Below are 24,949 nucleotides of genomic sequence, written 5' to 3'. Positions count from 1 at the left end.
GGTATCAGCGTAATTGTGGCTTTGTAGAAGGAATTGGGTAGTGTTCCTTCTGTTTCTATTTTGTGGAATAGTTTGAAGAGTATAGGTGTTAACTCTTCTTTGAAGGTCTGATAGAATTCTGCACTGAAACCATCTGGTCTTGTGCTTTTTTTTGGTTGGAAGACTTTCTATGACTCCTTCTATTTCTTTAGTCATTATGGGACTGTTTAGATGGTCTATTTGGTCCTGATTTAATTTTGGTATTTGGTATCTGTCAAGGAAATTGTCCATTTCCTCCAGATTCTCCAGTTGTGTTGAGTACAGGCTCTTGTAGTAGGATCTGATGATTTTTTGGATTTCCTCAGTTTCCGTTGTTATATCTCCCTTTTCATTTCTAAGTTTGTTAATTTGGATACTTTCTCTGTGCCCTTTGGTCAGTCTGGCTAAGGGTTTATCTATCTTGTTGATTTTCTCAAAGAACCAGCTCCTGGTTTTGTTGATTCTTTGCATCGTTCTCTTTGTTTCTACTTGATTGATTTTGGCCCTGAGTTTGATGATTTCCTGCCTTCTACTCCTCCAGGGTGAGATAGCTTCTTTTTGTTCCAGGGCTTTCAGGTGTGTCATTAAGCTGGTAATGTATGCTCTCTCCATTTTCTTTTTGGAGGCACTCTCAGCACTGCTTTCATTGTGTCCCATAGATTTGGGTATGCTGTGTTTTCATTTTCATTGTGTTCTAAAAAGTCTTTAATTTCTTTCTTTATTTCTTCCTTGACCAAGGTATCATTGAGTAGAATATTGTTCAGTTTCCATGTGTATGTGGGTTTTCTGTTGTTTTTGTTGCTATTGAAGACCACTTTTACTCCATAATGATCTGATAGGAGGCATGGGATTAGTTCGATTTTCTTATATTTGTTGAGGTCTGTCTTGTGACCAATTATATGGTCGATTTTGGAGAAGGTACCATGAGGTACTGAGAAAAAGGTATATTCTTTTGCTTTAGGATAGAATGTTCTATATATATCTGTTAAATCTAATTGGTCCAAAGCTTCAATTAGTTTCATTGTGTCCCTGTTTAGTTTCTGTTTTCCTGATCGGTCCATTGAGGAAAGTGCAGTGTTGAAGTCACCCACAATTATTGTGTTAGGTGCAATGTGTGCTTTGAGTTTTAATAAAGTTTCTTTTATGAAAGAGGGTGCCCTTGCATTTGGAGCATAGATGTTCAGGATTGAGAGTTCTTCTTGTATTTTTCCTTTGACCAGCAAGAAGTGTCCCTCAGAGTCTCTTTTGATGACTTTGGGTTGAAAGTCAATTTTATCTGATATTAAAATGGCTACTCCAGCTTGTTTCCTGAGACCATTTGCTTGTAAAATTGTCTTCCAGCCTTTTACTCTAAGGTAGTGTTTGTCTTTGACCCTGAGGTGTGTTTCCTGTAAGCAGCAAAATGTAGGGTCCTGTTTACGTATCCAGTCAGTTAGTCTGTGTCTTTTTATTGGGGCATTAAGTCCATTGATGTTAAGAGATATTAAGGAATAGTGATTGTTACTTCCTATCATTTTTGACGTTATTTTTTAAATTTGATTGGTTAACTTCTTTTGGGTTTGATGAAAGGTTACTATCTTGCTTTATCCAGGGTGAAGTTTCCCTCCTTGTATTGGTGTTTTCCTCCTATTATCCTTTGTAGGGCTGGGTTTGTGGATAGATATTGGGTAAACTTGGTTTTGTCATGGAATATCTTAGTTTCTCCATCTACGGTGATTGAGTTTTGCTGGATATAGTAGTTTTGGCTGGCATTTGTGTTCTCTTAGAGTCTGCATGAGATCTGCCCAGGACCTTCTAGCCTTCATAGTCTCAGGTGAAAAGTCTGCTGTGATTCTGATAGGTCTTCCTTTATATGTTACTTGGCCTTTTTCTCTTACTGCCTTTAATATTCTTTCTTTGTTTAGAACATTTGGTATTTTGATTATAATGTGACGGGAAGTATTTCTGTTCTGGTCCAGTCTGTTTGGAGTTCTGTAGGCTTCTTGTATATTCATGGGCATCTCTCTCTTTAGGTTAGGGAAGTTTTATTCCATAATTTTTTCGAAGATATTTGCTGGCCCTTTAAGTTGTAAATCTTCACTCTCATCTATGCCTATAATCCTTAGGTTTGGTCTTCTCATTGTGTCCTGGATTTCCTGGATATTTTGGGTTACAAGATTTTTGCATTTTGCATTTTCTTTAACTGTTGAGTCCATGGTTTCTATGGAATCTTCAGCATCTGAGATTCTTTCTTTTATCTCTTGTATTCTGTTGTTGATATTTGCATCTATGTCCCCTGATTTCTTCCCAAGGCTTTCTATCTCCAAAGTTGTCTCCCTTTGAGTTTTCTTAGTTGTTTCTACTTCTGAGTTTAGATCCTGGATGGTTTTGCTTAGCTCCTTCACTTGCTTGTTTGTGCTTTCCTGTAATTCTTTAAGAGATTTTTGTGTTTCCTCTTTCATGACCTCAGCCTGTTGACCAAAGTTCTCTTGTATTTCTTTAAGTGCTTTTTGCGTTTCCTCATTATTGGCTTTTGTATTCTCCTGGATTTCTTTCAATGATTTTTGTGTTTCCCTTGCAAGGGCTTCTAACTTTTGATCCATTTCCTCCTGAATTTCTTTAAGTATGTCCTTCATGTGTTCCTGTACCAGCATCATGACCAGTGATTTAAAATCCAAATCTTGTTTTACTGGTGTGATGGGGTATCCAGGACATGCTGGTAGAGGAGAATTGGGTTCAGATGTTGCCATATTGCCTTGATTTCTGTTAGTGACGTTCCTGCGTTTGCCTTTTGCCATCTAGTTCTCACTGGTGTTAGTTGGTCTTGTCAGTGCTGGACTCACCAGTGCAAGCTGCCTCTTCCCAGGTGTCCTCTGGTGCACAACTTACCTCCTGCACTGCCTGGAGACAGGGTGCTGTTGCCCAGGCTGTTCAGATCCTGAAGCAGACACCTGAAGGCTCCCGCTGGGGCCTGGTGGAGCCCGCTGGATTCACCGGAGCACACCGTCTTCTCCCAGCTGGCCGCCCAGAAGCCCCTCTTGCCTCTTGCAGGACCTGGAGATGTGGTGTTGCCGCCCAGGCTAATCTGGATCCGGAAGCGGAGAGAGCTGAGGGCTCCCGCCAGAGGCCTCAGGACTGGAACCCAAGCTCTGGGCCACAGCAGGCATGTATTTTCAAGTCTGAGCATCATCATTGTCACCGTCATCATCATCATTATGTTCTTTCTAGTGTGATAAGATTTAAATGCATAATAGAGTACAAAATCATCATGGTCTCTGGACTTCTGTGAAGTCTTAAGGTACCTGACCAGAAGTTGTGTGTCTCAAGCTAAGATATCCACCATGGGCTGTGGCATCCAATCTTCTGATGCCAACAGCAGATGGCTGCCTGGCTTGGGGAATCAGAGGAGCTGCAGCTGCTTTGTGGTATCTGACTTTATCAGGGGTTCAGTGAGCAGATGAAGTTCAGTTTCTGTTCACTACTTCCCATGCCAGACTGGTGTTTGACCACATCTACGTGGTGCAGATCCATGTCTAGTGATATAGGCTATGCTGTTCCTGGAGGGCTTCTGAGGACAGGAGGTTGAGGAAATGTAGTTTGTCTTTAGGAAGTGTGTCAAGGGCCTTGAATCTATGGTGTCACTGGATCAAGAGTTGTTCCATTACATCTTGGGACTAAGGGGCAGCATGAAGAAATGCAGATGCCAAAAAGAAGGTGGGGCTACTCTTGCAGTATCTACTATCATCCTGAGGAATGAAAGCTTCTACTGCAGTTCTAAAGGTACCACTTCTTTACAAGGTTCAACATATGGTGGCCTCATGTTCACTACAGGCCCCATAAGCTCTCTAGCTCTCAGGGAATGTCTTCCTACTTCTAGGAGAATTTTGGGACAGAGCACTGAGAACTGTCCTAACCAATGGGCTGTGATGACAGGGAACAAGGGTGGTTAGGGGCAACAGCTGTAGGCCTATGGACTACCTCTTCACTTCCATTCCTTTGTAGGCCAGGACTTTAACAAATGAATTACTACCTTGGATTCTATTTTTTTAGAATGTCAATCATACAGTTTGTGAATTTGTAACTTATGCTTTTTATCCCACAATATATACATTCTAGCTTTATAATATGGGATAGTTTAACCCAAGGCCTTCATTCCTGTGCTGTGTTTTTAGGTACATGAGTGATTTCAAGTATATGTCAGGAACAGCTCTAGTCTATACAACAAAGACTTGGGGCTATTTTTTTCACCACAGTGAGTCTCTGTTCGGAGTACCTTGCCAATTAACCATGTCATTTTTTTGGAAACCAAAGCTGTTCTTTATGGTATATAGACCTTGTTACCCCTTCCACCTTGAGAAGTAGCAAAGTAGGTTTTAATTGGTTTGCTCATAATGTGAATTCCTGTGGGGAGATTGGAAATTAGTCTAAATCATAGCTTCTAAAGCTGCCAATTATGACCCCAATGGAGCTGTGTAACTGAACGTGAGGGTTGTAAAAACCAACCAATCAATCAATCAACCAACCAACCAACCAACCAACCAAAACATTGGCAACAGTGAAGACTCCTAATTATACAATGACAAAAAGCTAATTCTAAATCTACAACGCCCTGAGTCTAGGTTGTGTGTAGGAGCACTTACCCATGTTGTATCCCACATCTTCACTGACACCTTGGTTCTGGACACATAGGTGCTCTGTTCCTGCTGCCCTGCCACAGGATGCTCACAAACTCTGCCTCAAACACATCAGCTCAAATTGAGACCACTGTATGTTAGAAATGTGTTTTCTTAGTACACATCAAGTTTCCCACTCCTTTAGAGATGTAGGTAACTACACCAATGAGACTTTAAATGTTTCCCAGCATCATTCATAAGCTAGTCAATTGTTGACTAAACTCTATTATAACGCTTGAATTAAAATGTCACTGTTTGAGTGGGTGACCCATTTCATAGAAAAAAAAATCCAGTCAATTTTGGATTGGAATAGGGCAAAATTTCAAATAATTCTGAAATGCCCCTAAATATATGTATTTAGGAGAAGCAACCCTCTCAGAACTGATGATTATAAAATCCCTCTGTATATATTGAAGATGCTATATAACTTGCATTATCTAGCCAAGATCTAAGTCTTAAAAACAAAACAAACAGTTATTATTGTATGTATGTTCATGTGAGTGTGTGTTTGCCATGATGCTTGCATAGAGTTCTGTGGTGGTTTCAATAAGAATGGCCTCCATAGGCTCAAGTATTTGAATGCTAAGTTGTCAGAAAGTGGCACTACCTGAGAAGGATTAGGAGGTGTGGCCTTCTTGGAGATATCCTCAGTGGGGATATGTGTCACTGGGGCTGGGCTTTGAGGTTTCTTTTTTTTTTATTTTAATCTTTTTTTTATTGATATATTTTTATTTACATTTCAAATGATTTCCCCTTTTCTGGGTCCCCACTCCCCACAAGTCCCCATAAGCCCTCTTCCCTCCCCCTGTTCCTCCATCTACCCCTTCCCGCTTCCCTGTTCTGGAATTCCCCTATACTCTTGCACTGAGTCTTTCCAGAACCAGGGGCCACTCCTCCATTCTTTTTGGACATCATTTAATATGTGGATTATGTCTTGGGTACTCAAAGTTTCTAGGCTAATAACCACTTATCAGTGAGTGCATACCATGATTGATCTTTTGAGACTGGGTTACCTCACTTAGTATGATGTTCTTCAGCTCCATCCCTTTGTCTAAGAATTTCATGAATTCATTGTTTATAATGGCTGAATAGTACTCCATTGTGTAAATATACCACATTTTTTTGTATCCATTCCTCCGTTGAAGGACACCTGGATTCTTTCCAGCTTCTGGCTACTACAAATAGGGCTGCTATGAACACAGTGGAGCATGTGTCCTTATTGCATGCTGAAGAATCCTCTGGGTATATGCCCAGGAGTGGTATAACAGGGTCCTCAGGAAATATCATGCCCAGTTTTTTGAGGAGCCGCCAGACTGATTTCCAAAGTGGTTGCACCATCTTGCAATCCCACCAGCAGTGGAGGAGTGTTCCTCTTTCTCCACATCCTCGCCAACACCTGCTGTCTCCTGAGTTTTTGACCTTAGCCATTCTGACTGGTGTGAGGTGAAATCTCAGGGTTGTTTTGATTTGCATTTCCCTAATGATTAATGATGTTGAACATTTCTTAAGGTGTTTCTCAGCCCTCTGAAGTTCTTCATGTGAAAATTCTTTGTTTAGCTCCGTACCCCACTTTTTAATGGGGTTATTTGGTTCTCTGGGTTCTACCTTCTTGAGTTCTTTGTATATATTAGATATTAGCCTTCTGTCGGATGTAGGGTTGGTGAAGATCCTTTCCCAATCTGTTGGTTGACGTTTTGTCCTTTTGACAGTGTCCTTTGCCTTATAGAAACTTTGTAGTTTTATGAGGTCCCATTTGTCAATTCTTTATCTTAGAGCATAAGCTATTGGTGTTCTATTCAGGAACTTTTCTCCTGTGCCCATGTCCTCAAGGGTCTTCCCCAGTTTCTTTTCTTTTAGTTTCAGTGTGTCAGGTTTTATGTGGAGGTCCTTGATCCATTTGGAGTTGAGCTTAGTACAAGGAGATAAGAATGGACCTATTTGCATTCTTTTGCATGCTGACCTCCAATTGAACCAGCACCATTTGTTGAAAAGACTATCTTTTTTCCACTGGATGCGTTCAGCTCCTTTGTTGAAGATCAAGTGACCATAGGTGTGTTGGTTCATTTTTGGGTCTTCAATACTATTCCATTGATCCGCTTGCTTGACATTGTACCAATACCATGCAGTTTTTATCACTATTGCTCTGTAGTAAAGTTTAAAGTCTGGGATACTGAATCCTGAATCCCTGAAGTTCTTTTACTGTTGAGAATAGTTTTAGTTATCCTGGGTTTTTTGTTATTCCAGATGAATTTGAGAATTGCTCTTTCTAGCTCTATGAAGAACTGGGTTGGGATTTTTATGGGGATAGCATTGAATCTGTAGATTGCCTTTTCCACCAAATAGAAACAGAAGGAACACTACCCAACTCCTTCTTCGAAGCCACTATTATACTGACACCAAAACCACACAAAGATCCAACTAAGAAAGAGTATTTCAGGCCAATTTCCCTTATGAATATTGATGCAAAAATACTAAATAAAATTCTTGCCCACTGAATCCAAGAACACATCAAAATGATCATTCACCATGATCAAGTAGGCTTCATCCTAGGGATGCAGGGCTGGTTCAATATAAAGAAATCCATCAATGCAATCCACTACATAAACAAACTCAAAGAAAAAAACCCACATGATCATTTCATTAGATGCTGAAAAAGCATTTGACTTAATTCAACATCCTTTCATGCTAAAAGTCTTGGAAAGGACAGGAATTCAAGGCCCATATCTAAACATAGTAAAAGCAATATACATCAAACTAAATGGAGAGAAACTTGAAGCAATCTCACTAAAATCAGGGACTAGACAAGGCTGCCCCTTCTCTCCATATCTTTTCAATATAGTTCTTGAAGTCCTAGCTAGAGCAATTAGACAACATAAGGAAGTCAAAGGGATACAAATTGGAAAGGAAGAAGTCAAACTATCACTATTTGCAGATGATATGATAGTATACTTAAGTGACCCAAAAAACTCCAGCAGAGAACTGCTACAGCTGATAAACAACTTCAGCAAAGTGGCTGGATACAAAATCAAAGCAAGCAAATCAGTAGCCTTTTTATACTCAAAGGACAAGCAGACTGAGAAAGAAATTAGGGAAATGACTCCCTTCACAATAGCTACAAACAGCATGAAGTATCTTGGGGTGACTCTAACCAAACAAGTAAAAGACCTATATGGCTTTGAGGTTTCAAAAGCCCAAGCCAGGCCCAGTATCTCTTTCCTCCTGCTGCCTGTAGATCTAAACACAGAACTCTAAACTACTTCTCTAGTATCATTTATGCCTGCCTGCTACCATCTTTCTTGCCATAGTCATTATGGACTAAAACCTGTGAGCAAGCCCCAATTAAATTTAGTCATAAATTTAGTCATAGCGTCTCTTTTTTTTTTTATTTTTTTACTTACTGAAAAGGGAAGTAAAGGGAAATAAAAACACTTTATGATAAAATTAAAGATTTACATGGAAAATATTTCAGATAAACACATTAAAATTGACAATTTTCATCGAAAATTAAAGAGTAAAGTGGTTGACATGTAAAACATTGCTAAATTAATTGAAATATGGGATAGAAACATTTTATGACAGAATTGAAGATTTACGTGAAAAATATTTCTGATAAAATTGTAGAAAAATGTAGAAAAACATGTTAGAATTGAAGATCATCATGGAAAATTTTATATAGATATAATAATGGTAGATATAAAAGTATTCCTAAGTTGATTGAAAATGGAATTATAAACATTTCCTGATAAACTTAAAGATTTACATGGAAAATATTTCTGATAAAATTGAAGAAATATATAGAAAAACATGTTAAAATTAAAGATTATCATGGAAATTGTATAGGTAAAATGATAGACATAAAGATAATTCTAAGTTGATTGAAGGTGGAATTATAAACATTTTCAGATAACATTGAAGATTTACATGGAAAATATTTCTGGTAAAATTCAAGAAATAAATAGACAAACACGTTAAAATTGACTATTTCATGGAAAATTTTACATAAAAATGGTAGACATAAAAACTCTAAATTAATTGAAGGTGGAATTAGAAACATTTGTGATAAAATCAAAGATTTACATTGAAAATATTTCTGATAAAATAGAGAAAGTACATAGAAAGACATTAAAATTGAAGATTATCATGAAAAATAATGCAGATAAAATGGTAGACATAAAACATTACTAAATTAATTAAGAGGGGGAATTACAAACATTTTCTGATAAAATCAAAGACTTAAATGAGAAATATTTTGTTAGTCTATGTCTTTTTATTGGGGAGTTGAGTCCATTGTTGTTAAGAGATATTAGGGAATAGTGATTGTTGCTTCCTGTTATTTTTGATGTTATTTTTATGTTTGTGTGGGTATCTTCTTTTGGGTTTGTTGCAAGAAGATTACTTTCTTGCTTTTTCTAGGGTATAGTTTCCCTCCTTGTGTTGGCATTTTCCATCAATTATCCTTTGTAGGGCTGGATTTGTGGACAGAAACTGTGTAAATTTGGTTTTATCATGGAATATCTTTGTTTCTCCATCTATGATGACTGAGAGTTTTGCTGGGTATAGTAGCCTGGGCTGGCATTTGTGTTCTCTTAGGTCTATATGAGGTCTGCCCAGGATCTTCTAGCTTTCATTGTCTCTGGTGAGAAGTTTGGTGTGATTCTGATAGGTCTCCTCTATAAATTACTTGCCCTTTTCCCCTTACTGCTTTTAATATTCTTTCTTTGTTTAGTAAATTTGGTGTTTTGATTATTATGTGCCAGGAGGACTTTCTGTTCTGGTCCAGTCTGTTTGGAGTTCTGAAGGCTTCTTGTATGTTCATGGGCATCTCTTTCTCTAGGTTAGGGAAGTTTTCTTCTACAATTTTGTTGAAGATATTTACTGGGCCTTTAAGATGTAAATCCTCACTCTCGTCTATACCTATAATCGTTAGGTTTGGTCTTCTCATTGTGTCCTGGAGTTCCTGAATGCTTTGGGTTACCAGCGTCAGGCATTTTGCATTTTCTTTGACTCTTGAGTCAATGTTTTCTATGGTATCTTCAGCACCTGAGATTCTTTCTTCTATCTCTTGTATTCTGTTGTTGATGCTTGCATCTATGACTCCTGAATTCTTTCTAAGGTTTCCTATCTCCAGAGATGTCTCATTTTGTGATTTCTTTATTGTTTCTACTTTCACTTTTAGATCCTAGATGGTTTTGTTCAGTTCCATCACTTGATGGTTTGTGTTTTCCTGTAATTCTTTAAGGGATTTTTGTGTTTCTTCTTTAAGGACTTTTGCCTTTTGACCCATGCTCTCCTGTATTTCTTTAAGGGATTTTTGTGTTTCCTCTTTAAGGGCTTTTACCTGTTGATTGATGTTCTCCTGTATTTCTTTAAGGGAGCTATTTAAGTCTTTCTTGAAGCCCTCTATCAGCATCATGAGATAAAATTTTAAATCCAACTCTTGCTTTTCCGGTGTGTTGGGGTATCTTGGAGTTGCTGTGGTGGGAGAACTGAGTTCTGATGTTGCTATGTGGCCTTGGTTTCTGTTGGTAGGGTTCTTGTGCTTGCCTTTCGCCATCTGGTGCTAGTTGGTATTCTTGTTTCTGGCTGGAGTTTATTCCTCCTCTGGGCTTGTCAGCCTGTGTCCTTACTCCTCTGAGCTCAAAAGTAAAAGCAGTGCTGGGAGATCTCTCTCTCCTGACAGGCTATGCACAGAAGACTGTAGAGTCTCCTGGCTCCCTGGTGCAAATGGCAGCAGGAAGACTTCAGTCCCAGCTGCTCCACTGATCACAGAAGGCTGTGGAGTCTCCTGGCTCCCCAGTGCAATGGTGGAGGGCGGGAAGACTTCCATCCCAGCTGCTTCACTGATCTTTGGCCCTGTGTGCTCCTAGCTGGATCTCCTCCAGAGAGAAGGTGTAGATCTCACCTCTGCGCTCAGAAGTGAAAGTGCTGCTGGGAGAACTCTCTCCTGGCGGGCTATGCACAGAACGTTGTAGAGTCTCGAGGCTCCCTGGTACAAATGGTGACAGGAAGACTAGGTCATGGTGCCTCTTTACAGTGATAGAACACTGACTAAGGCAAGGTCAGAGGGAAATATTTGAAAGTTGGTTCTCCTTTTCTACCACATTGAGTCAGGGTCTCCCTTGTTTTTGATGCTATGCTGAGTATTCCATTAGCTGGCTATGAGGTTCTGGGTGACTTTCCTATCTCCTGCCTCCCATCTTAGCTTCAGATGAAATTGCTGAAGCACATCATCATATCTGACTTTTTCATATGGGTTCTGGTGATCAAACTCAAGTTGCCAGTTTAGTGACAGGCACTTTTATCTCACGAACCATCTTTCCAGCCTTATGTTTTTTAGTATAGAAAGAAACAAATTCATTGTTTGAACCTAGACCCTCCAACTGCAACCTCTATTTCTTCTCAGAAGACAATATGCTTCCTCCGATTTACCCTTCCAGATAGCAAAACCTTAAAGGGAGAAATGTTTCAAGCAACACAAGTGACCACTGTCATTTTTCATACAAACTCTATCCTTTATTCTTCCAGATGCCTCTGTCCAGGCATGTCTTTGGGACTTTTTGAACATTGACATTAATCAGAATAAGAAGAAAACATAACATCTCCTAATCTAGTGGATGATGTCATTTGACTTTAGACCTATTTCCTTATGACAGAACACTGTTTTCCTCCTGGCTTTCTTTACACATTCATGAAGTTCCTTGTGCCTGATGATACCTGCAATTTAAACACTGGGACTTTGCCTTCACATTCAGAAACTCACTTATACCCTTCCATAGAGAGACCTGCCAACTCAGTCAGAGGTTTCCACTAGATGTGCATGAAATTGCTTTAGTACAAACAAAGTGTGATACTGGTTCCACCAAAGCTAAGTGCCCACCATAAAAACAGGTTCAATGAGGCAATATGCATAGAATCTCAAAAGCCTCAAATTTAATCTTCAATTCCTACAGGAACATTGTCTGGAAGCACCTAAGGTTGTTGTAGCCATGTGACATGTGATAAGTGACAATGTGCTTGTTATCTTTGACTCCTCAGGTGTATCAGCTGACTGGAATTTTTGTTCCGCACAATCTTATGAGGTCTCTCCAGTTACATATGTAATTCCAATGATGTCTATGGTGAACAAATAAGAAATAGGGAAATGGAGCCAGGACCTGAATGTGTGGGAGCATTGGTGACAACTGCTAGGTATTAGGTCCCAGAAAATGACTTCAGATGGAGCTATAGATATCAGAAGTTCATGTTCTTCAGGTCTTCAGCTGTCTTGGGACATCTGAATTCACTGCCTGGAATTAACTTTGACAGTCAAACTCCCAGGTACAAGGTTCCTATCATAGCTTTAGATCTAAATGCTTGGGGGCGGGCTATGCTCTTATATGAAATGCTCTGGATGTTTTCCCTATGCCTCTTTCAGGGAATACAGGGAAACTGGATCTTTATTCTACACATCTGTAGAGTGATGGAGCTATCTAGCATCTCAGTTTAACCTCATTTATTGCAGTGAGCCTGTCTACCTTCTCAATCTAGTCTGTGGTTTCCTTATCCTACATCTAACCTAGCAGTCAGCACCCAACATTCTGCCCACATCCACCTGTCTATCACCTTATGGCCTGGACCAGAGCCACCATTTCATCCATCTGGGAACTCACAATCCATTAACCAATGTTCAGTAGTATCAAACCAATCAGCAGACTAACCAACCAGCCATCCCAACTGGTCAAGTTGAAAGCAAATGAAGGAACAATACTATCAAATGGTGTCTGGAATTAAAATCTCCAGCATTTCCTCTTTAATCAGATCATTATAGAGTGCAGCCTGCTGCTGACACAGCTATTGGTCTTCAAATAGCATTGATGCTCTGCTCTGTAGTGAGCCCGAGTTCTTCAATTTAACTAAAACCATTGAAAATTGATGTTGCAGAATCAGTCAACACTAGGACTCTAAATTCCAGCTTCCAGCATCATGAGAATATAAGCTCTGCTCTTTCTGACCTCCCTCTGCCACAATGCCCACTTAAATGTCACATTTTAATCTTGAAATAATTGCCTCTGTTCTCTTTTTTTATGGGGTTATATGTAAGGCCATATCCATGCAAGTGTATATCGTACTTTCAGTCTTCCCTCCATACCGCACTACCCCTTTCTCTCTGGTCTCTTGTTCCCCTACAGACTTCCTCTCTTGCTTTCATGTCAGCTGCACATATCTGTGTTCTGGGTTCTTGAGTGAAACACACACACACACACACACACACACACACACACACACCCTTATATTTTAATGTGCTTTAAACAGCTTAATGGCTGGGCCACTTCCAAACCTCCACATGGCTAATACACTCCCCGCCAATATTCCAGAGTTATTACTTACTAAAACCTATATTTCATCTTGGCTGTCCTGGACCCAGACCTGCAGCCCTCTGGAGCTGAACTTCCCAACACCTACATAACAGCTATGCTCTCTGCCCAGCACCTCTCAGGCGTGGCCTCTGCTCCTTTCCCAGCATGGCAGTGATCTTTCTTCCGGCCCCTTCCTCAGTCCCTTGCCTAGGAATGCTAAAGTCCTGCCTGTTTCCCTGCCCAGTCATTGGCAGCCGGCAATTTTATTTACCAATCAAAACCAACTGGGGGCAGGGTCCCTCAGCGTCTTACAAGAGGAAATGTGGATTCTTGTGCAATTTTAGGGAACAAAATTAACATAATATAAACAGCATTAGATCAAATCTACAACATAATACGGTTTTATGTGTCTATTAAACCTCTGGCCCACAATGGAAGAAGGTATCTGAAACTTGTCTTTCTGAGGCTGATACCTCACAGAGTGTGATCATCTCTAGTAATATCCATTTCCTTGCAGACCTCTTTACTTTTCTAGATGGCTGAGAAATCCAACCACGTTTTCTTTATTTTTTCTTCAGTTTTGGGAAATCTATGTTGTTTATATGACTTTTGGGAGCAATGTTGCATTGAATGTTGATGTGTAGATACCTCTGGGATATCTTAACTCAGAGTCCAAAGGAGTGCCACAACTGGGCCATATGATAGGTCTAGTTTTAGTTTTATGAGGACTGTCTTCATTGATTTCCACAGTAGCTGTGCTAATTTATAATCTGCTCAGGACTCTGGGTTTCCTTTTGGCCCATATACTAGCCATCATTAGATATTATTTGTTTTCTTGATTAGTGGCATTTTGACTAGGATGTGATGGCATCTCAACATAGTTTCTATGTGTGGATAGAGTTTAAAGTTTCCTTGATGGATCTGCTATGCTTCTAGTAGGTACGGAGGTGTGTGCAGCTCTGAGGCCTGATACTGCTCCTGTAGAGCCCTGTCTGTCTTTTCTTTCAGCTAGGCAACCTGACTCTCCCAGTGTTTTTAGAAAACATATGAGATTTTATGGCTCAAAATGCCCTCACCATGTACAGGGTTCACTGTGGTTGCTTATGGGGAGGCAGAGTAGTTTCCAGAGCTCTTGATGAACTTCACTGAGTTCTGCTGTTTAGATAGTGAGATCTTGTGACATAGACTTGCAGATTCACACCCACCATTAGGCTGAGGATGTGACTCTCACCTCCTCATCTGAAAGGATCCAGTTCGTCTGAAAAGGTCTCTACTGCCAGCTTCTCTAAGGCTGCCATATTTGAGCATTGCTGTTTATGACAGAGAATCATTTATTAGGATCTTGTGGGCTAGCCTGCGGTTCTTAACCCCACATTATAACTTACCCAGAATTCTCTGTAGGAAAGACAATGTTTCTTTAAAACTGTTCTAGTCATCTTCTATTCTACCTAATCATGAGCTTGAAAGCATTGTCATACCAGCATGCCACTGTGGGACACACAACACACCCTCTATTCTCTGGATCTATTCCATGGGCTGGAAACATGGCATCTAGGGTCAGCCCATCCGGTTCTCTGAGGCTCTGTCTTTGGACTGTGGTGAGCATCTTTCCCTGTATGTACATGGCCTGTACTCAGCATGTGTTGAGTTCTGACCTCTTCTTGGATAAAGATCCACAGGAATGACCTTGCCTTTACCCATTGCTAGGAAGACAGTGCTTTTAAATAAAGTTATATTCTGGGGTGCCCGGATTCTGTCTTCTATATGTCTTTTAATGTCTGTCTTCTAATTTTGAAGACTTTTGTTGCTAACAACAAGTAGATCTCAGTCTCCCTCTTCTATTTTTTCTCTTCTCCCTCTTCACATGTTTGAACATTGGCCCATAGGCTGATGAATATCGCCTGTCCTCAGATAAGGGACAGATAAGATATGGCATGTGACTACCACCCCCCCACTTTTCTTCCATGCAAATTCCTGGCATTTCCTCTCATGGACTCCATTCTTCCCACCCAGAACCAGACCCCAGGACCCATGTGCATCTCAGCTAGAAAGGAACTGGGTATGTTTCCCTACATATATTCTTTGCCATCCTTCCTGCTTTTATGCCAAAACTCCTGCTAACTCTATACCAGTCTATCTATCTATCTATCTATCTCTCTATCTATCTATCTATCTATCTAAAGAGATAAGCAAGAGAGAGAGAGTCACAATTCACCTGCCCTTCTGTAATTGTCCAAATCTTAATTACATTTCCTCAAAATCCAGGACTGTGAGACAGTCATGGAGATCAGAGAGAACCCACCCATTATACTGATGAATGCTGGGACTGTAGGAAAGGGACAGAATGGCTATCCGCACTCCCTGAGGCTGGAGTGTAGAAGTATGGAAGTGGACATTTTGACAAACACAAAGATCAACCAAGCCTTGACATGGAGCCTCAAGGAAGAAGAAAGTTGAACTTTGTTCTTGGTGGTCAAGAATGTTGTCCATCACATCCAAGAAATAAACAGAGATGGAGGCATAACACAAGTCTACACGAGCAATGGCGACACTGGCAAGGTGTCCATCAGTACCCGGACCTTTCAATTGTCTCCAGCAAGCACCACAGTGACCAGAGATTCTCCAGGCTTTCAGACACCTGGGATGACAGCCTACCTGTCCAACATGTCACTAAGCACCAGAGCTAGGCATTTGCTCAGGCAGTCACGAAATCCGTATCCTTCCTAGATTAAGACTACTCAAATAACCTGAGCTCTAAAAGGCCTGGCTGGTTGGCATGATCTTACATGATCACACATAGCTACTCTCCTTCCATCTGTGTAATGGGTCTGTTTGATCTCTGACTGTTTGATGCTGAGGAGGTTTGATCTCTGTTGCACACAACTGTAGCCTGCTTTGTGTTGGCTGGTGCCACACCAAGGAGTCTGTCTATCTCCCTAAACTGGTTAAGAGACTCCTCTTCCTACATCTAATTCAACCATCAAGGAGGGATCAGCAGTACCAGCAATTTCTCATCTAAACTGTTTGTTTGCATATGGCTGGGTTGGATAAGCATCAGGTCATCCATCTGGAAGCTCGGGCTTTCTGAGCATTAGCCAGCAAAACATTCGGAACACTCCAGCCAAATGTTATGGGAAAACTGAGTATGACTTAATAGTATGACACATGCCTTTAATCTCAGAACTCAGAAGGAGGTCTGCCTGTGCCCAGGACCTGGGCAGATAGGCGGTTCGTCTGTGTATTAGTTTGGGTTCTCTAGAGTCACAGAACGTATGGATAGTCTTTATATAGTTAGGGAATTTGTCAATGACTTACAGTCTATAGTCCAACTCCCCAACAATGATCAGCAGCAGCTGTGGATGGAAGTCTAAGGATCTAGCAGTTTCTCAGTCCCACGAAGCAAGCAGGCAAGGAAGAGTGAGAGAGAATCTTCCTTCTTCCAAATGTCCTTATATATCTCCAGCAGAGGGTGTAGCCCAGATTAAAGGCTGTAGTTCTCCAAGAGAGGGTGTGGCCCAGATTATTGGCGTGTGGGTCTCCAGCAGAGGGTGTGGCCCAGATTAAAGGCGTGTGCATCCATGCCTTTAATCCCAAATGATCTTGAACTCGGAGATCTCCTTGTCTTAGCCTCTATGCTTCAAGGTCTCCATGCCAAGATCCAGGTCAGAAACTTATATCTCTGAGCCTCCAAATTAGGAACATAGGTGAGCTTTCCAATTCTAGACTGTAGTTCATTCCAGATATAGTCAAGTTGACAACCAGGAATACCACAGTCTGTGTGCCAGCTAGTCGTGGGTCCTGTGCCCTACAGGGAGATCAGCGTTTGGAGGGACTTCCCGCCGCCATCTTCACTCCATGACAGAGCAGTCAGGGAGCACCAGGTTCACTGAAACAATCCAAGTATAACACTGCTTGGGGCAAGAACTTCAGATCTCTGAAGAAGGAAATCAAAGAAGTCCTCAGAAAATGGAAAAATCTTCCATGCTCATGGATTGGCAGGATTAATACAGTTAAAATGGCCATCTTGCCAAAAGCAATCTACAGATTCAATGCAATCCCCATCAAAATCCCAACTCAGTTCTTCATAGAGTTAGAAAGAGCAATTCTCAAATTCATCTGGAATAACAAAAAACCCAGGATAGCTAAAACTATTCTCAACAGTAAAAGAACTTTTGGGGGAATCAGTATCCCCAACCTCAAACATTACTACAGAGCAATAGTGATAAAAACTGCATGGTATTGGTACAATGATAGGTAAGTGGATCAATGGAATAGTATTGAAGACCCAGAAATGAACCCACACACCTATGGTCACTTGATCTTCGACAAAGGACTGAAAACATCCAGTGGAAAAAATATAGCCTTTCAACAAATGGTGCTGGTTCAATTGGAGGTCAGCATGCAGAAGAATGTGAATTGATCGATTCTTATCTCCTTGTACTAAGCTCAACTCCAAGTGGATCAAGGACCTCCACATAAAACCTGACACACTGAAACTAATAGAAAAGAAACTAGGGAAGACCCTTGAGGACATGGGCACAGGGGAAAAGTTCCTGAATAGAACACCAATAGCTTACGCTCTAAGATCAAGAATTGACAAATGGGACCTCATAAAATTACCAAGTTTCTGTAAGGCAAAGGACACTGTCAAAAGGACAAAACGTCAACCAACAGATTGGGAAAGGATCTTCACCAATCCTAAATCTGACAGAGGGCTAATATCCAATATATACAAAGGACTCAAGAATTAGACCCCAGAAAACCAAATAACCCTATTAAAATGGGGTACAGAGCTAAACAAAGAATTTTCACATGAAGAACTTGGGATGGCTGAGAAGCACCTTAAGAAATGTTCAACATCATTAATCATTAGGGAAATGCAAATCCAAACAACCCTGAGATTTCACCTCACACCAGTCAGAATGGCTAAGGTCAAAAACTCAGGAGACAGCAGGTGTTGGCGAGGATGTGGAGAAAGAGGAACACTCCTCCACTGCTGGTGGGATTGCAAGATGGTGCAACCACTTTGGAAATCAGTCTGGCAGTTCCTCAGAAAACTGACCATGACCCTTCCGGAGGACCTTGCTATACCACTCCTGGGCATATACCCAGAGAATTCCCCAGCATGCAATAAGGACACATGCTCCTCTATGTTCATAGTAGCCTTATCTATAATAGCCAGAAGCTGAAAAGAACCCAGATGCCCCTCAATGGAGGAATGGATATAGAAAATGTGGTATATTTACACAATGGAGTACTACTCAGCAATGAAAAACAATGAATTCATGAAATTCTTAGGGAAATGGTTGGAACTGGAAAATATCACTCTAAGTGAGGTAACACAATCACAAAAGAATACACATAGAATGCAATCACTGATAAGTGGATATTAATTAGCCCAGAAGCTCTGAATTCTCAAGACACAGTTAGTATAACAAATGATACCCAAGAAGAGGGAAAGAGAGGGCCCTGGTTCTGAAAAAAGTTGATCCAGCATTGTAGGGGAGTACTAGGACAGGGAAATGGGAGGGGGGTGATTGGGAAATGGGCGGAGGGAAGAGGGCTTATGAGACTGATGGGGAGGGGGAATCTGGGAAACGGGAAAGCATTCAGAATGTAAACAAAGATTATAGAAAAAGAATATGAAAGAAATTAAAAAAGAATTATGAGTAAAAAAAAATAAAGAAAAAATAAAGAAGGGTGAAGGAGGAAAAGAGGAAAGAGAAAGAGAAGAGGGTGAAGAAGCAAGAAGAAGGAGGAGGGGGAGGAGAGAGAGAGACAGAGACAGAGACAGAGACAGAGACAGAATTCAGACTTCCAAAGGAATAATTATTTCTACTTGTGTTTCCTGGGCTTTCTATCTCACTTCTTAATCTTTGTGCAAAAGGCAGAACTTCGTAGAACTCAGCTCACTAACTATACAGCTACCAGGCCCCAAACATTACTGAGGAAATGCCCCACAGCCATGTCAAGTTCTGGTTTCAGCTAAATCCACTGAGAAAATGAGCAAATAGTGCAGAATTAGCCCACAATCTTCATCTCCACAAATGCTGGCACATGTTCTGTTTTTTTTTTTTTTTTTTTAACAGAAATAGCTATCTGAGTGTTTTATGAACCTCTGTCTACTACTGCCATCACCTTTGTGTCAAGAAACAGGCAAGAGCTCTCCAGTCCTTCCTCAATTACAAATTCTGACCCAAGGGTGGTGTCCTCATTCGTGAACTTTCCCCATGATCCTATACTCTGCAACTTATGATTGCCTAAAATATTTCCTGTAGCTCAGTGGAGGTCCACAACTATCATAACCTCTTCCCCATTCCCAGCAGCCAGAGGTCAGGAAGTTCTGTTCTGATAGTATCAATATCTCTCTAGAAGATTAGGAAGTTTAGTGCACTTGGCTTTATGCCAAGATACTGCTTACAGTGAATTAATTGCCAGGCAATGGCCATCTGGGCTATATAAGTAACAGCAAGGCAGAGAAAGTTCTCAGTTCATCCTTTCTGTAGGTGAGATCGCTTCCTCTCCAGTTCAAGGCAGTCCTTTCAGAAGAGCAAGGATCCTTCCCGGTGAGCATTTCCAGTGTGGGCTCTGAACCTGGTGATTGAGGCCAGTTGTTGGGGGGAAGGTGACTTAGGAAGTAAGTGGCAAACCCGTGTCTTCAGCTAAGGGCCTGATTGCTCTTCAACACTTTCTAGTACATAGAATCTCTCTACCTGCCTCCCCTCGTCTCCAGAGGAGTCATTTCTTGGCTAATTCAGCCAGTTCACTTGTGGAAGGAGATCTACCATCTTCCAGACCCACCCAAGTAAGGCAGACTTCTCCTTTGATGCTTCTATGACTGATATGGCATCTTTTATTGTAATATTTTTTTGCCCCTCTAAGAGCCATATGTAGCAGAAAGGTAGGGCTTTAGAATTCTGGTTTACAGAATAATTAAGTAAACAGACAACTGAAAGAATGAGCAAATGGACAACACAGCCTAGTGTGTGGGTCACCAGGTTCCATGGCTGAGCCCCACAGCTCTGACCCTTTCATGTTCGTCTGGGTTTCATGCAGTGTTCTTGGGAGTCGTCATGTTCTGGTCCTCAGTCCTGAAGAGCCTCCTTGCTGTCTGTGTTGTCACAGAGTTTGCTGTGATCTTTGTGGGTAAGAGTTAAAATAGGAGCAGGAGAGATAACTCAGAGCTTGGAAGCACTTGCTGACTCTGCAGAGGATCTGAGTTCAGATCTGAGCACCCACAGGACTCACAACTATCTGTAACTCTAGTTCTGGGAGATCCAACACACTCCTCTGGTCGTACACATGTGTGATGCACTTAAAAACATGCATGAAAATCACCAATACACATAAAACGAAAATAGATGATAAATCTTTTATTTATTTATTTTTTGTTGTTTTTGTTTTGTTTTTTGAGTCAGTGTTTCTCTGTGTAGTCCTGGCTGTCCTGGAACTCACTCTGTAGACCAGGCTGGCCTCGAACTCAGAAATTCACCTGCCTCTGCCTTCCAAGTGCTGGGATTACAGGCGTGAGACACTATGCCCGGCTTAGATGAATAAATCTTAAGAAAAGAGAAAGTAAACAAGAGATCCCTTTCTCCCAGAGGTGGGAAGAGGAGGTGGGTAGATCATGGGTTGCAGAGCATCATGGCTCCTTGATTCCTGGGATTCTTTGCATGTCCGAAACAGCGGCTGCAGTGCCCTTTGATGGCTTTTTGCTCATGTTTATTTTTTCCTTCAGAAAGTCTCACTTGTGAAAGCTCTTCATGCATCAATGGAGACTGTCAGACCTCCAGTACATGCGAGGCCTCAAGCTGCTTCAGTGAAACACAGGAACTTAAAATGCCAGGTAAACCACCCCTCATTCTGTTAAGCCTCTTTTAACTTATCCTGCCTTTCTCTCAGGTTGGGGTAGGGAGTGTAGCTTCTTCAAGGTGGTGGCAATGAAGTACAGGGCTAAGGTCTCACAGCCACAGGCTCCTCCCCCACCCTCCTTCCTCCAGCTTGGTTGGAGTGCTCACTCCCAGCCTACCCTACTTTTCCTCACAGTGCTGGGGATCAAACTCACAGCATCTTGCATGCTAAGCTCTACCTCAGAACACCCTGTTTGTAACAAATCATCCCCCTGTAGCTTTGTCCTCTGCAACAGTGGGTCCTTTTGGAGAAGTAAGAATATCAAGTGATGGAACAGAATTTCTCTCTACACTGGAGGCTTCATTCTCTCTGGGGCTCAGAAGGAACATTTTTATGAGGGGTTCTGGTTCTCTGCAGAGCTGCCCACAGGCCTAACTCTCCAGAAGAAAGGCTGTCCTGTAGGTGAATGTACTGGACTGGCATTCTCGGCAACACTGGGTGGCCAACGAACATTTAGATATGACCAGCAATGCTGTGATGGTGATAAATGCAACCACACGGGCATGCAACGTGAGTGAAGTTCATCTTTGCCCCCTCGCTACCTGCCCATGGCCCCTCGATACCTGCTCTGTGTCTCCTCTGGCTTCCGGGACTCCTCCCTGCACTGGGGTGCAGGAGGGGTGCTTGCTTGTCTTTCTTTTGTCTGAGGCCACTGTCCTTTGGAAGTACAAGGGTAGATACAAGCCTTGTGCCGGGGTGGGAAAATGAATAACAGTTGAAAGCCATGGATTAGAACTCATTCTTTTGAGTCTATTGATTTAAATGTGCTTTCCCTCCACATTTAAATCAATAGACTGAGAGATTTTTTTCACTTATTTAATTCCTCATTTTTGTTTTTATTGTGGACAGGGAATCTTGCTATGTTTCCCAGCTTGTCTTGAATTCTTAGACTTAAGTAATCTTCCAGGCCTCAGGCTCCTAAGTAGGAGTGTGCTCGCATGTGTGGGCATGTGCATCTGTATATGTGTGTGTGTCTGTTTCTCTCTGTCTTCTGTCTCTCTGTCTGTCTGTCTGTCTGTCTGTCTCTCTCTCTCTCTCTCTCTCTGTGTGTGTGTGTGTGTGTGTGTCTGCATTTGTTGCATCTGGCTAATTCCTCACCCTTTGATCAGCATTTTTTTTTAGATTGAAGATTATCTTCTTTTCTGATATCTAGGAATTTTTCTCCTGCCACAGAGGAGAGGCAAGGGACTGAAGAAAAGTGAAGATATTTGGGGTGTATGACCATTACCAAAGGATCTTCGGAACCTGTCCCCTGCCTACTCTTCTTAGGGCCTTTTTGGTTGTATTTTTGTTTTGTTTTCCACAATCATGAAAAAAACAATGATATTGGATCTGGTGAGGGAGTGATGTTCTCTGTTATTATTTCCTGTCTATTCCTCAAGATTAATACCTTTTTTTTTTAAATCTCCCCACTCAGCATCTCAGGTGCCTGCAAAAGAAAATGGTGTTTGGTGTCTTGCCTGCTATATGGAGGCAGGCATGCCATGTATTCCAACTCTCCTAAAGTGCACGGGGAACGAGACGAAGTGTGTTTCATTTATTGGCACAGGTATGATTGTTTCCTCAAGCATTGTGATGCTCACACTGTTAGGTGTGTTTCAGCCGTTTATCACCACACAGCCAATGATGCCACAACCTAACCCGTGAAACAGGAAATATTTAACACCGCTCGGTATCCACAAGTCTATATGCAGGAAACAGCTTTGCCGTGTGGCTGTCTCAGGGTGTCTCATCAAGCTGAGTTCTGTTCTCAGCATAAGCTGTGGTCTGTCAGATGCCCAGAGTGTCTCATGGTCAGATGGAGGATCTGTTTCCCAGCTTGTTCTTGGCTTTTGGTGGTTCTCTCTTTCTCTTCCTGTGGCCTCCCGACAGGCTGCAGGTGATCTCCTGGCATATCCTCTTGTTTCCGTCAGAGCAAAGGGTGAGAAACCAGAAGTAGGCCCCAGCAGTGGAGCTGAGATCTTTCAAGCCCTCATCTCAGAAATGACTTAGCATTTCAGCACCTGCTCTGTCGGTCGCATAGCTCAACCTTGATGTGACATACATGGATTTGACAGATTCAACACTTAGGCACCTCTGTGAGGAGAGGGGCCTGATGGGGGCAGGGCACCCTAGAAGCTGTTTTTCCCACAAAGTGAGGGCAACAAGGGGCTAAGGGTTTGGTTGTCCCTCTAAACCTCAGGAGGAGACATTTGTCCCAAGAAAAGTGTTGACAGAAAGGTACTGGGGATTGAGGAGAGCAGAGAAAAAAATTAAAATCTTGCTATAGAGGAGTGAGGTTTGGGCACTTGTGTCACTGGGATATTTTGCAATGGGACCTTGATCAGAAGTGCACAGTGACAACACTTGAGTTCCAGGTGCTGTCCGTCTTCACTGATGTTGTGATGATTCAGAACCCATCAATAAGTGCTCAAGTCTTGTCTAAAGCCACTGGCTTTAGTAAAATACTTATAGTTTCCTATGTAGGAGAAATGTATATATTCGTTGTGAGAGACACAGATATGTTTCTGGGATTAACTGCAAAAAATGACCATAGAGTTTTTCTTCTGAATACCCTGTTTGGATGAGCCAACCCATTCGTCAGGATGATATAACTCTTGAAGAAAGCACGAGAAGTTGTGTGGAATTTTAGGAGCTGATTGAGTGGTGGACTGAGAGCTTTCTGGGACTGGAGGCAAGCTATGCTTTTATTTGGAACACATTTTGACAGAGGTTATGGGGTGAGCAAGGAAAGAGCTATTTGTCCAGATGAGTTGAATGAATGAGGAAAATGGGGTGTCACAGAATGCAGAGGAGGGCTGAAGCCGTTCACAGTGGGACAGACTTCTACCTCAGTTTACCTTGGGAAACAGAGACATCCAGTGGGTTCCATACTTATTCTCATAGGGAACTCAAAACCTTCAGAAGAAGGGATGTCAGTTTGTGGGAACTCCACAATATTTTCCTCAATGGAGCCTGGGTAGAGTAGACAGGTACCTTAGAAGGGTTTTAGCCAACACTGAGGCCCTACATCTGGCCTTCTTCCCCGTGTGTCTCAAGATAATCTCTCCTAGTGAGTGGGCTTCCAGAGGCTCCAGTGTTAGTATTGTGTCTGAGATGTGAGGGTCCCTATAAGGCTCCTTCTAAACTGGGTGGTGGTGGGGAAACAATAGGGCCAGAGGATACTAAAGCTGTGCCTCTGCCTGTATGAGATGGTGCTGGATACATGCATGCTTCTCAGGCAAGAGGCAGAAGTTGTGGATTCTGGACCATTCTAAGCATAGTTTCCTTTCCTAGTGGATATGGGTGAGGAGGGCAGAAGAGAGGGGAAACTAACTCTTGGGTCTTTTTCTCAGATGCTGTAAGCAACAATCCCCTTTCAGTCAGGGTGGTTGGAACGGGCTGTGCGACAGAAAGCGCCTGCAACCTGAATATGATTGTTCTTGAGTCCATGCATATCCATAGCTTCTGCTCCAGCAGGTTCTCTGAACCTTCAACCACCACGTCAGCTCCGGATAGCACGGGCCTCCCACCTACATCCACCTCAACAGTACCAGTTCTGATTAGTCTCCTCTTGCTGAAAGTTTTGTTTTGATCTTCCAGGCTCAGGCTGTCCCACAGTCCTACACACACACTTGGAGGGCTTCCTTCATTGAGAATCAAAAGTTGATGACTGCTTGATGCTTTTGGATTTCATCATTAAAGTTCCAATCCATTTTCAGTTGTACTTAATTTTAAAAATTGTGTGCACATGTGTTCGTGTGTGTGTGTGTGTGTGTGTGTGTGTGATGCTAGTGGAGTCCAGGTGAGTTCAGAAGAGAGTGTCAGATCTCCTTCGGCTGGACTTAGAGGTATTGTGAAATTCTTGATGTGGGTGCTAAGAACTGAACTCCTATTCTCTGTAAGAATATGGTTTTAATTGCTGAGCTATATCTCTAGGCCCCAATGAGCCATTCTGTAAACAACCTGTTCTTTATTTGTAGCATGTCTAAGACATCTGGGATGACATTCATGAAATTCTCTTTACACTTATTGTTTCCACCTATCCCTTGA

The 24,949-nt window shown here is 41.8% G+C and overlaps 1 protein-coding gene across 3 annotated transcripts; it reads left to right on the top strand.

Annotated features, from left to right (window-relative positions):
• The first annotated feature begins 3,573 nt into the window (after nucleotides 1-3,573).
• On the top strand, nucleotides 3,574-24,611 carry LOC127695194 (protein RoBo-1-like). Of its 3 annotated transcripts, XM_052197154.1 has the most exons (6): nucleotides 19,313-19,572; nucleotides 20,063-20,152; nucleotides 20,745-20,852; nucleotides 21,275-21,427; nucleotides 22,335-22,466; nucleotides 24,253-24,611. In XM_052197154.1, the coding sequence occupies exons 2-6, from the start codon at nucleotides 20,080-20,082 to the stop codon at nucleotides 24,489-24,491; spliced, it is 705 nt and encodes a 234-aa protein (XP_052053114.1). In that variant the 5' UTR covers nucleotides 19,313-19,572; nucleotides 20,063-20,079; the 3' UTR covers nucleotides 24,492-24,611. The 3 variants fall into 3 exon arrangements, with proteins under 3 accessions (XP_052053115.1, XP_052053113.1, XP_052053114.1); XM_052197155.1 differs by lacking the exons at nucleotides 19,313-19,572; nucleotides 20,063-20,152 and adding an exon at nucleotides 3,574-3,777 and having other exon boundaries at nucleotides 24,500-24,611; XM_052197153.1 differs by lacking the exons at nucleotides 19,313-19,572; nucleotides 20,063-20,152 and adding an exon at nucleotides 3,579-3,777.
• Nucleotides 24,612-24,949: the final 338 nt, after the last annotated feature.

Source organism: Apodemus sylvaticus, chromosome 10 (genome assembly GCF_947179515.1).
Source record: "Apodemus sylvaticus chromosome 10, mApoSyl1.1, whole genome shotgun sequence".
NCBI lineage: Eukaryota > Metazoa > Chordata > Mammalia > Rodentia > Muridae > Apodemus > Apodemus sylvaticus.
This window is presented reverse-complemented; position numbering and strand designations above follow the sequence as displayed.

Coding starts and splice junctions, on each gene's coding strand:
- LOC127695194 (XM_052197153.1), top strand. CDS start 3,630: ATGGTGTCACTGGATCAAGAGTTGTTCCATTACATCTTGGGACTAAGG. Junction 20,853..21,274: donor ACAGGAACTTAAAATGCCAG/GTAAACCACCCC, acceptor GGTTCTCTGCAG/AGCTGCCCACAGGCCTAACT. Junction 22,467..24,252: donor TGTTTCATTTATTGGCACAG/GTATGATTGTTT, acceptor TCTTTTTCTCAG/ATGCTGTAAGCAACAATCCC.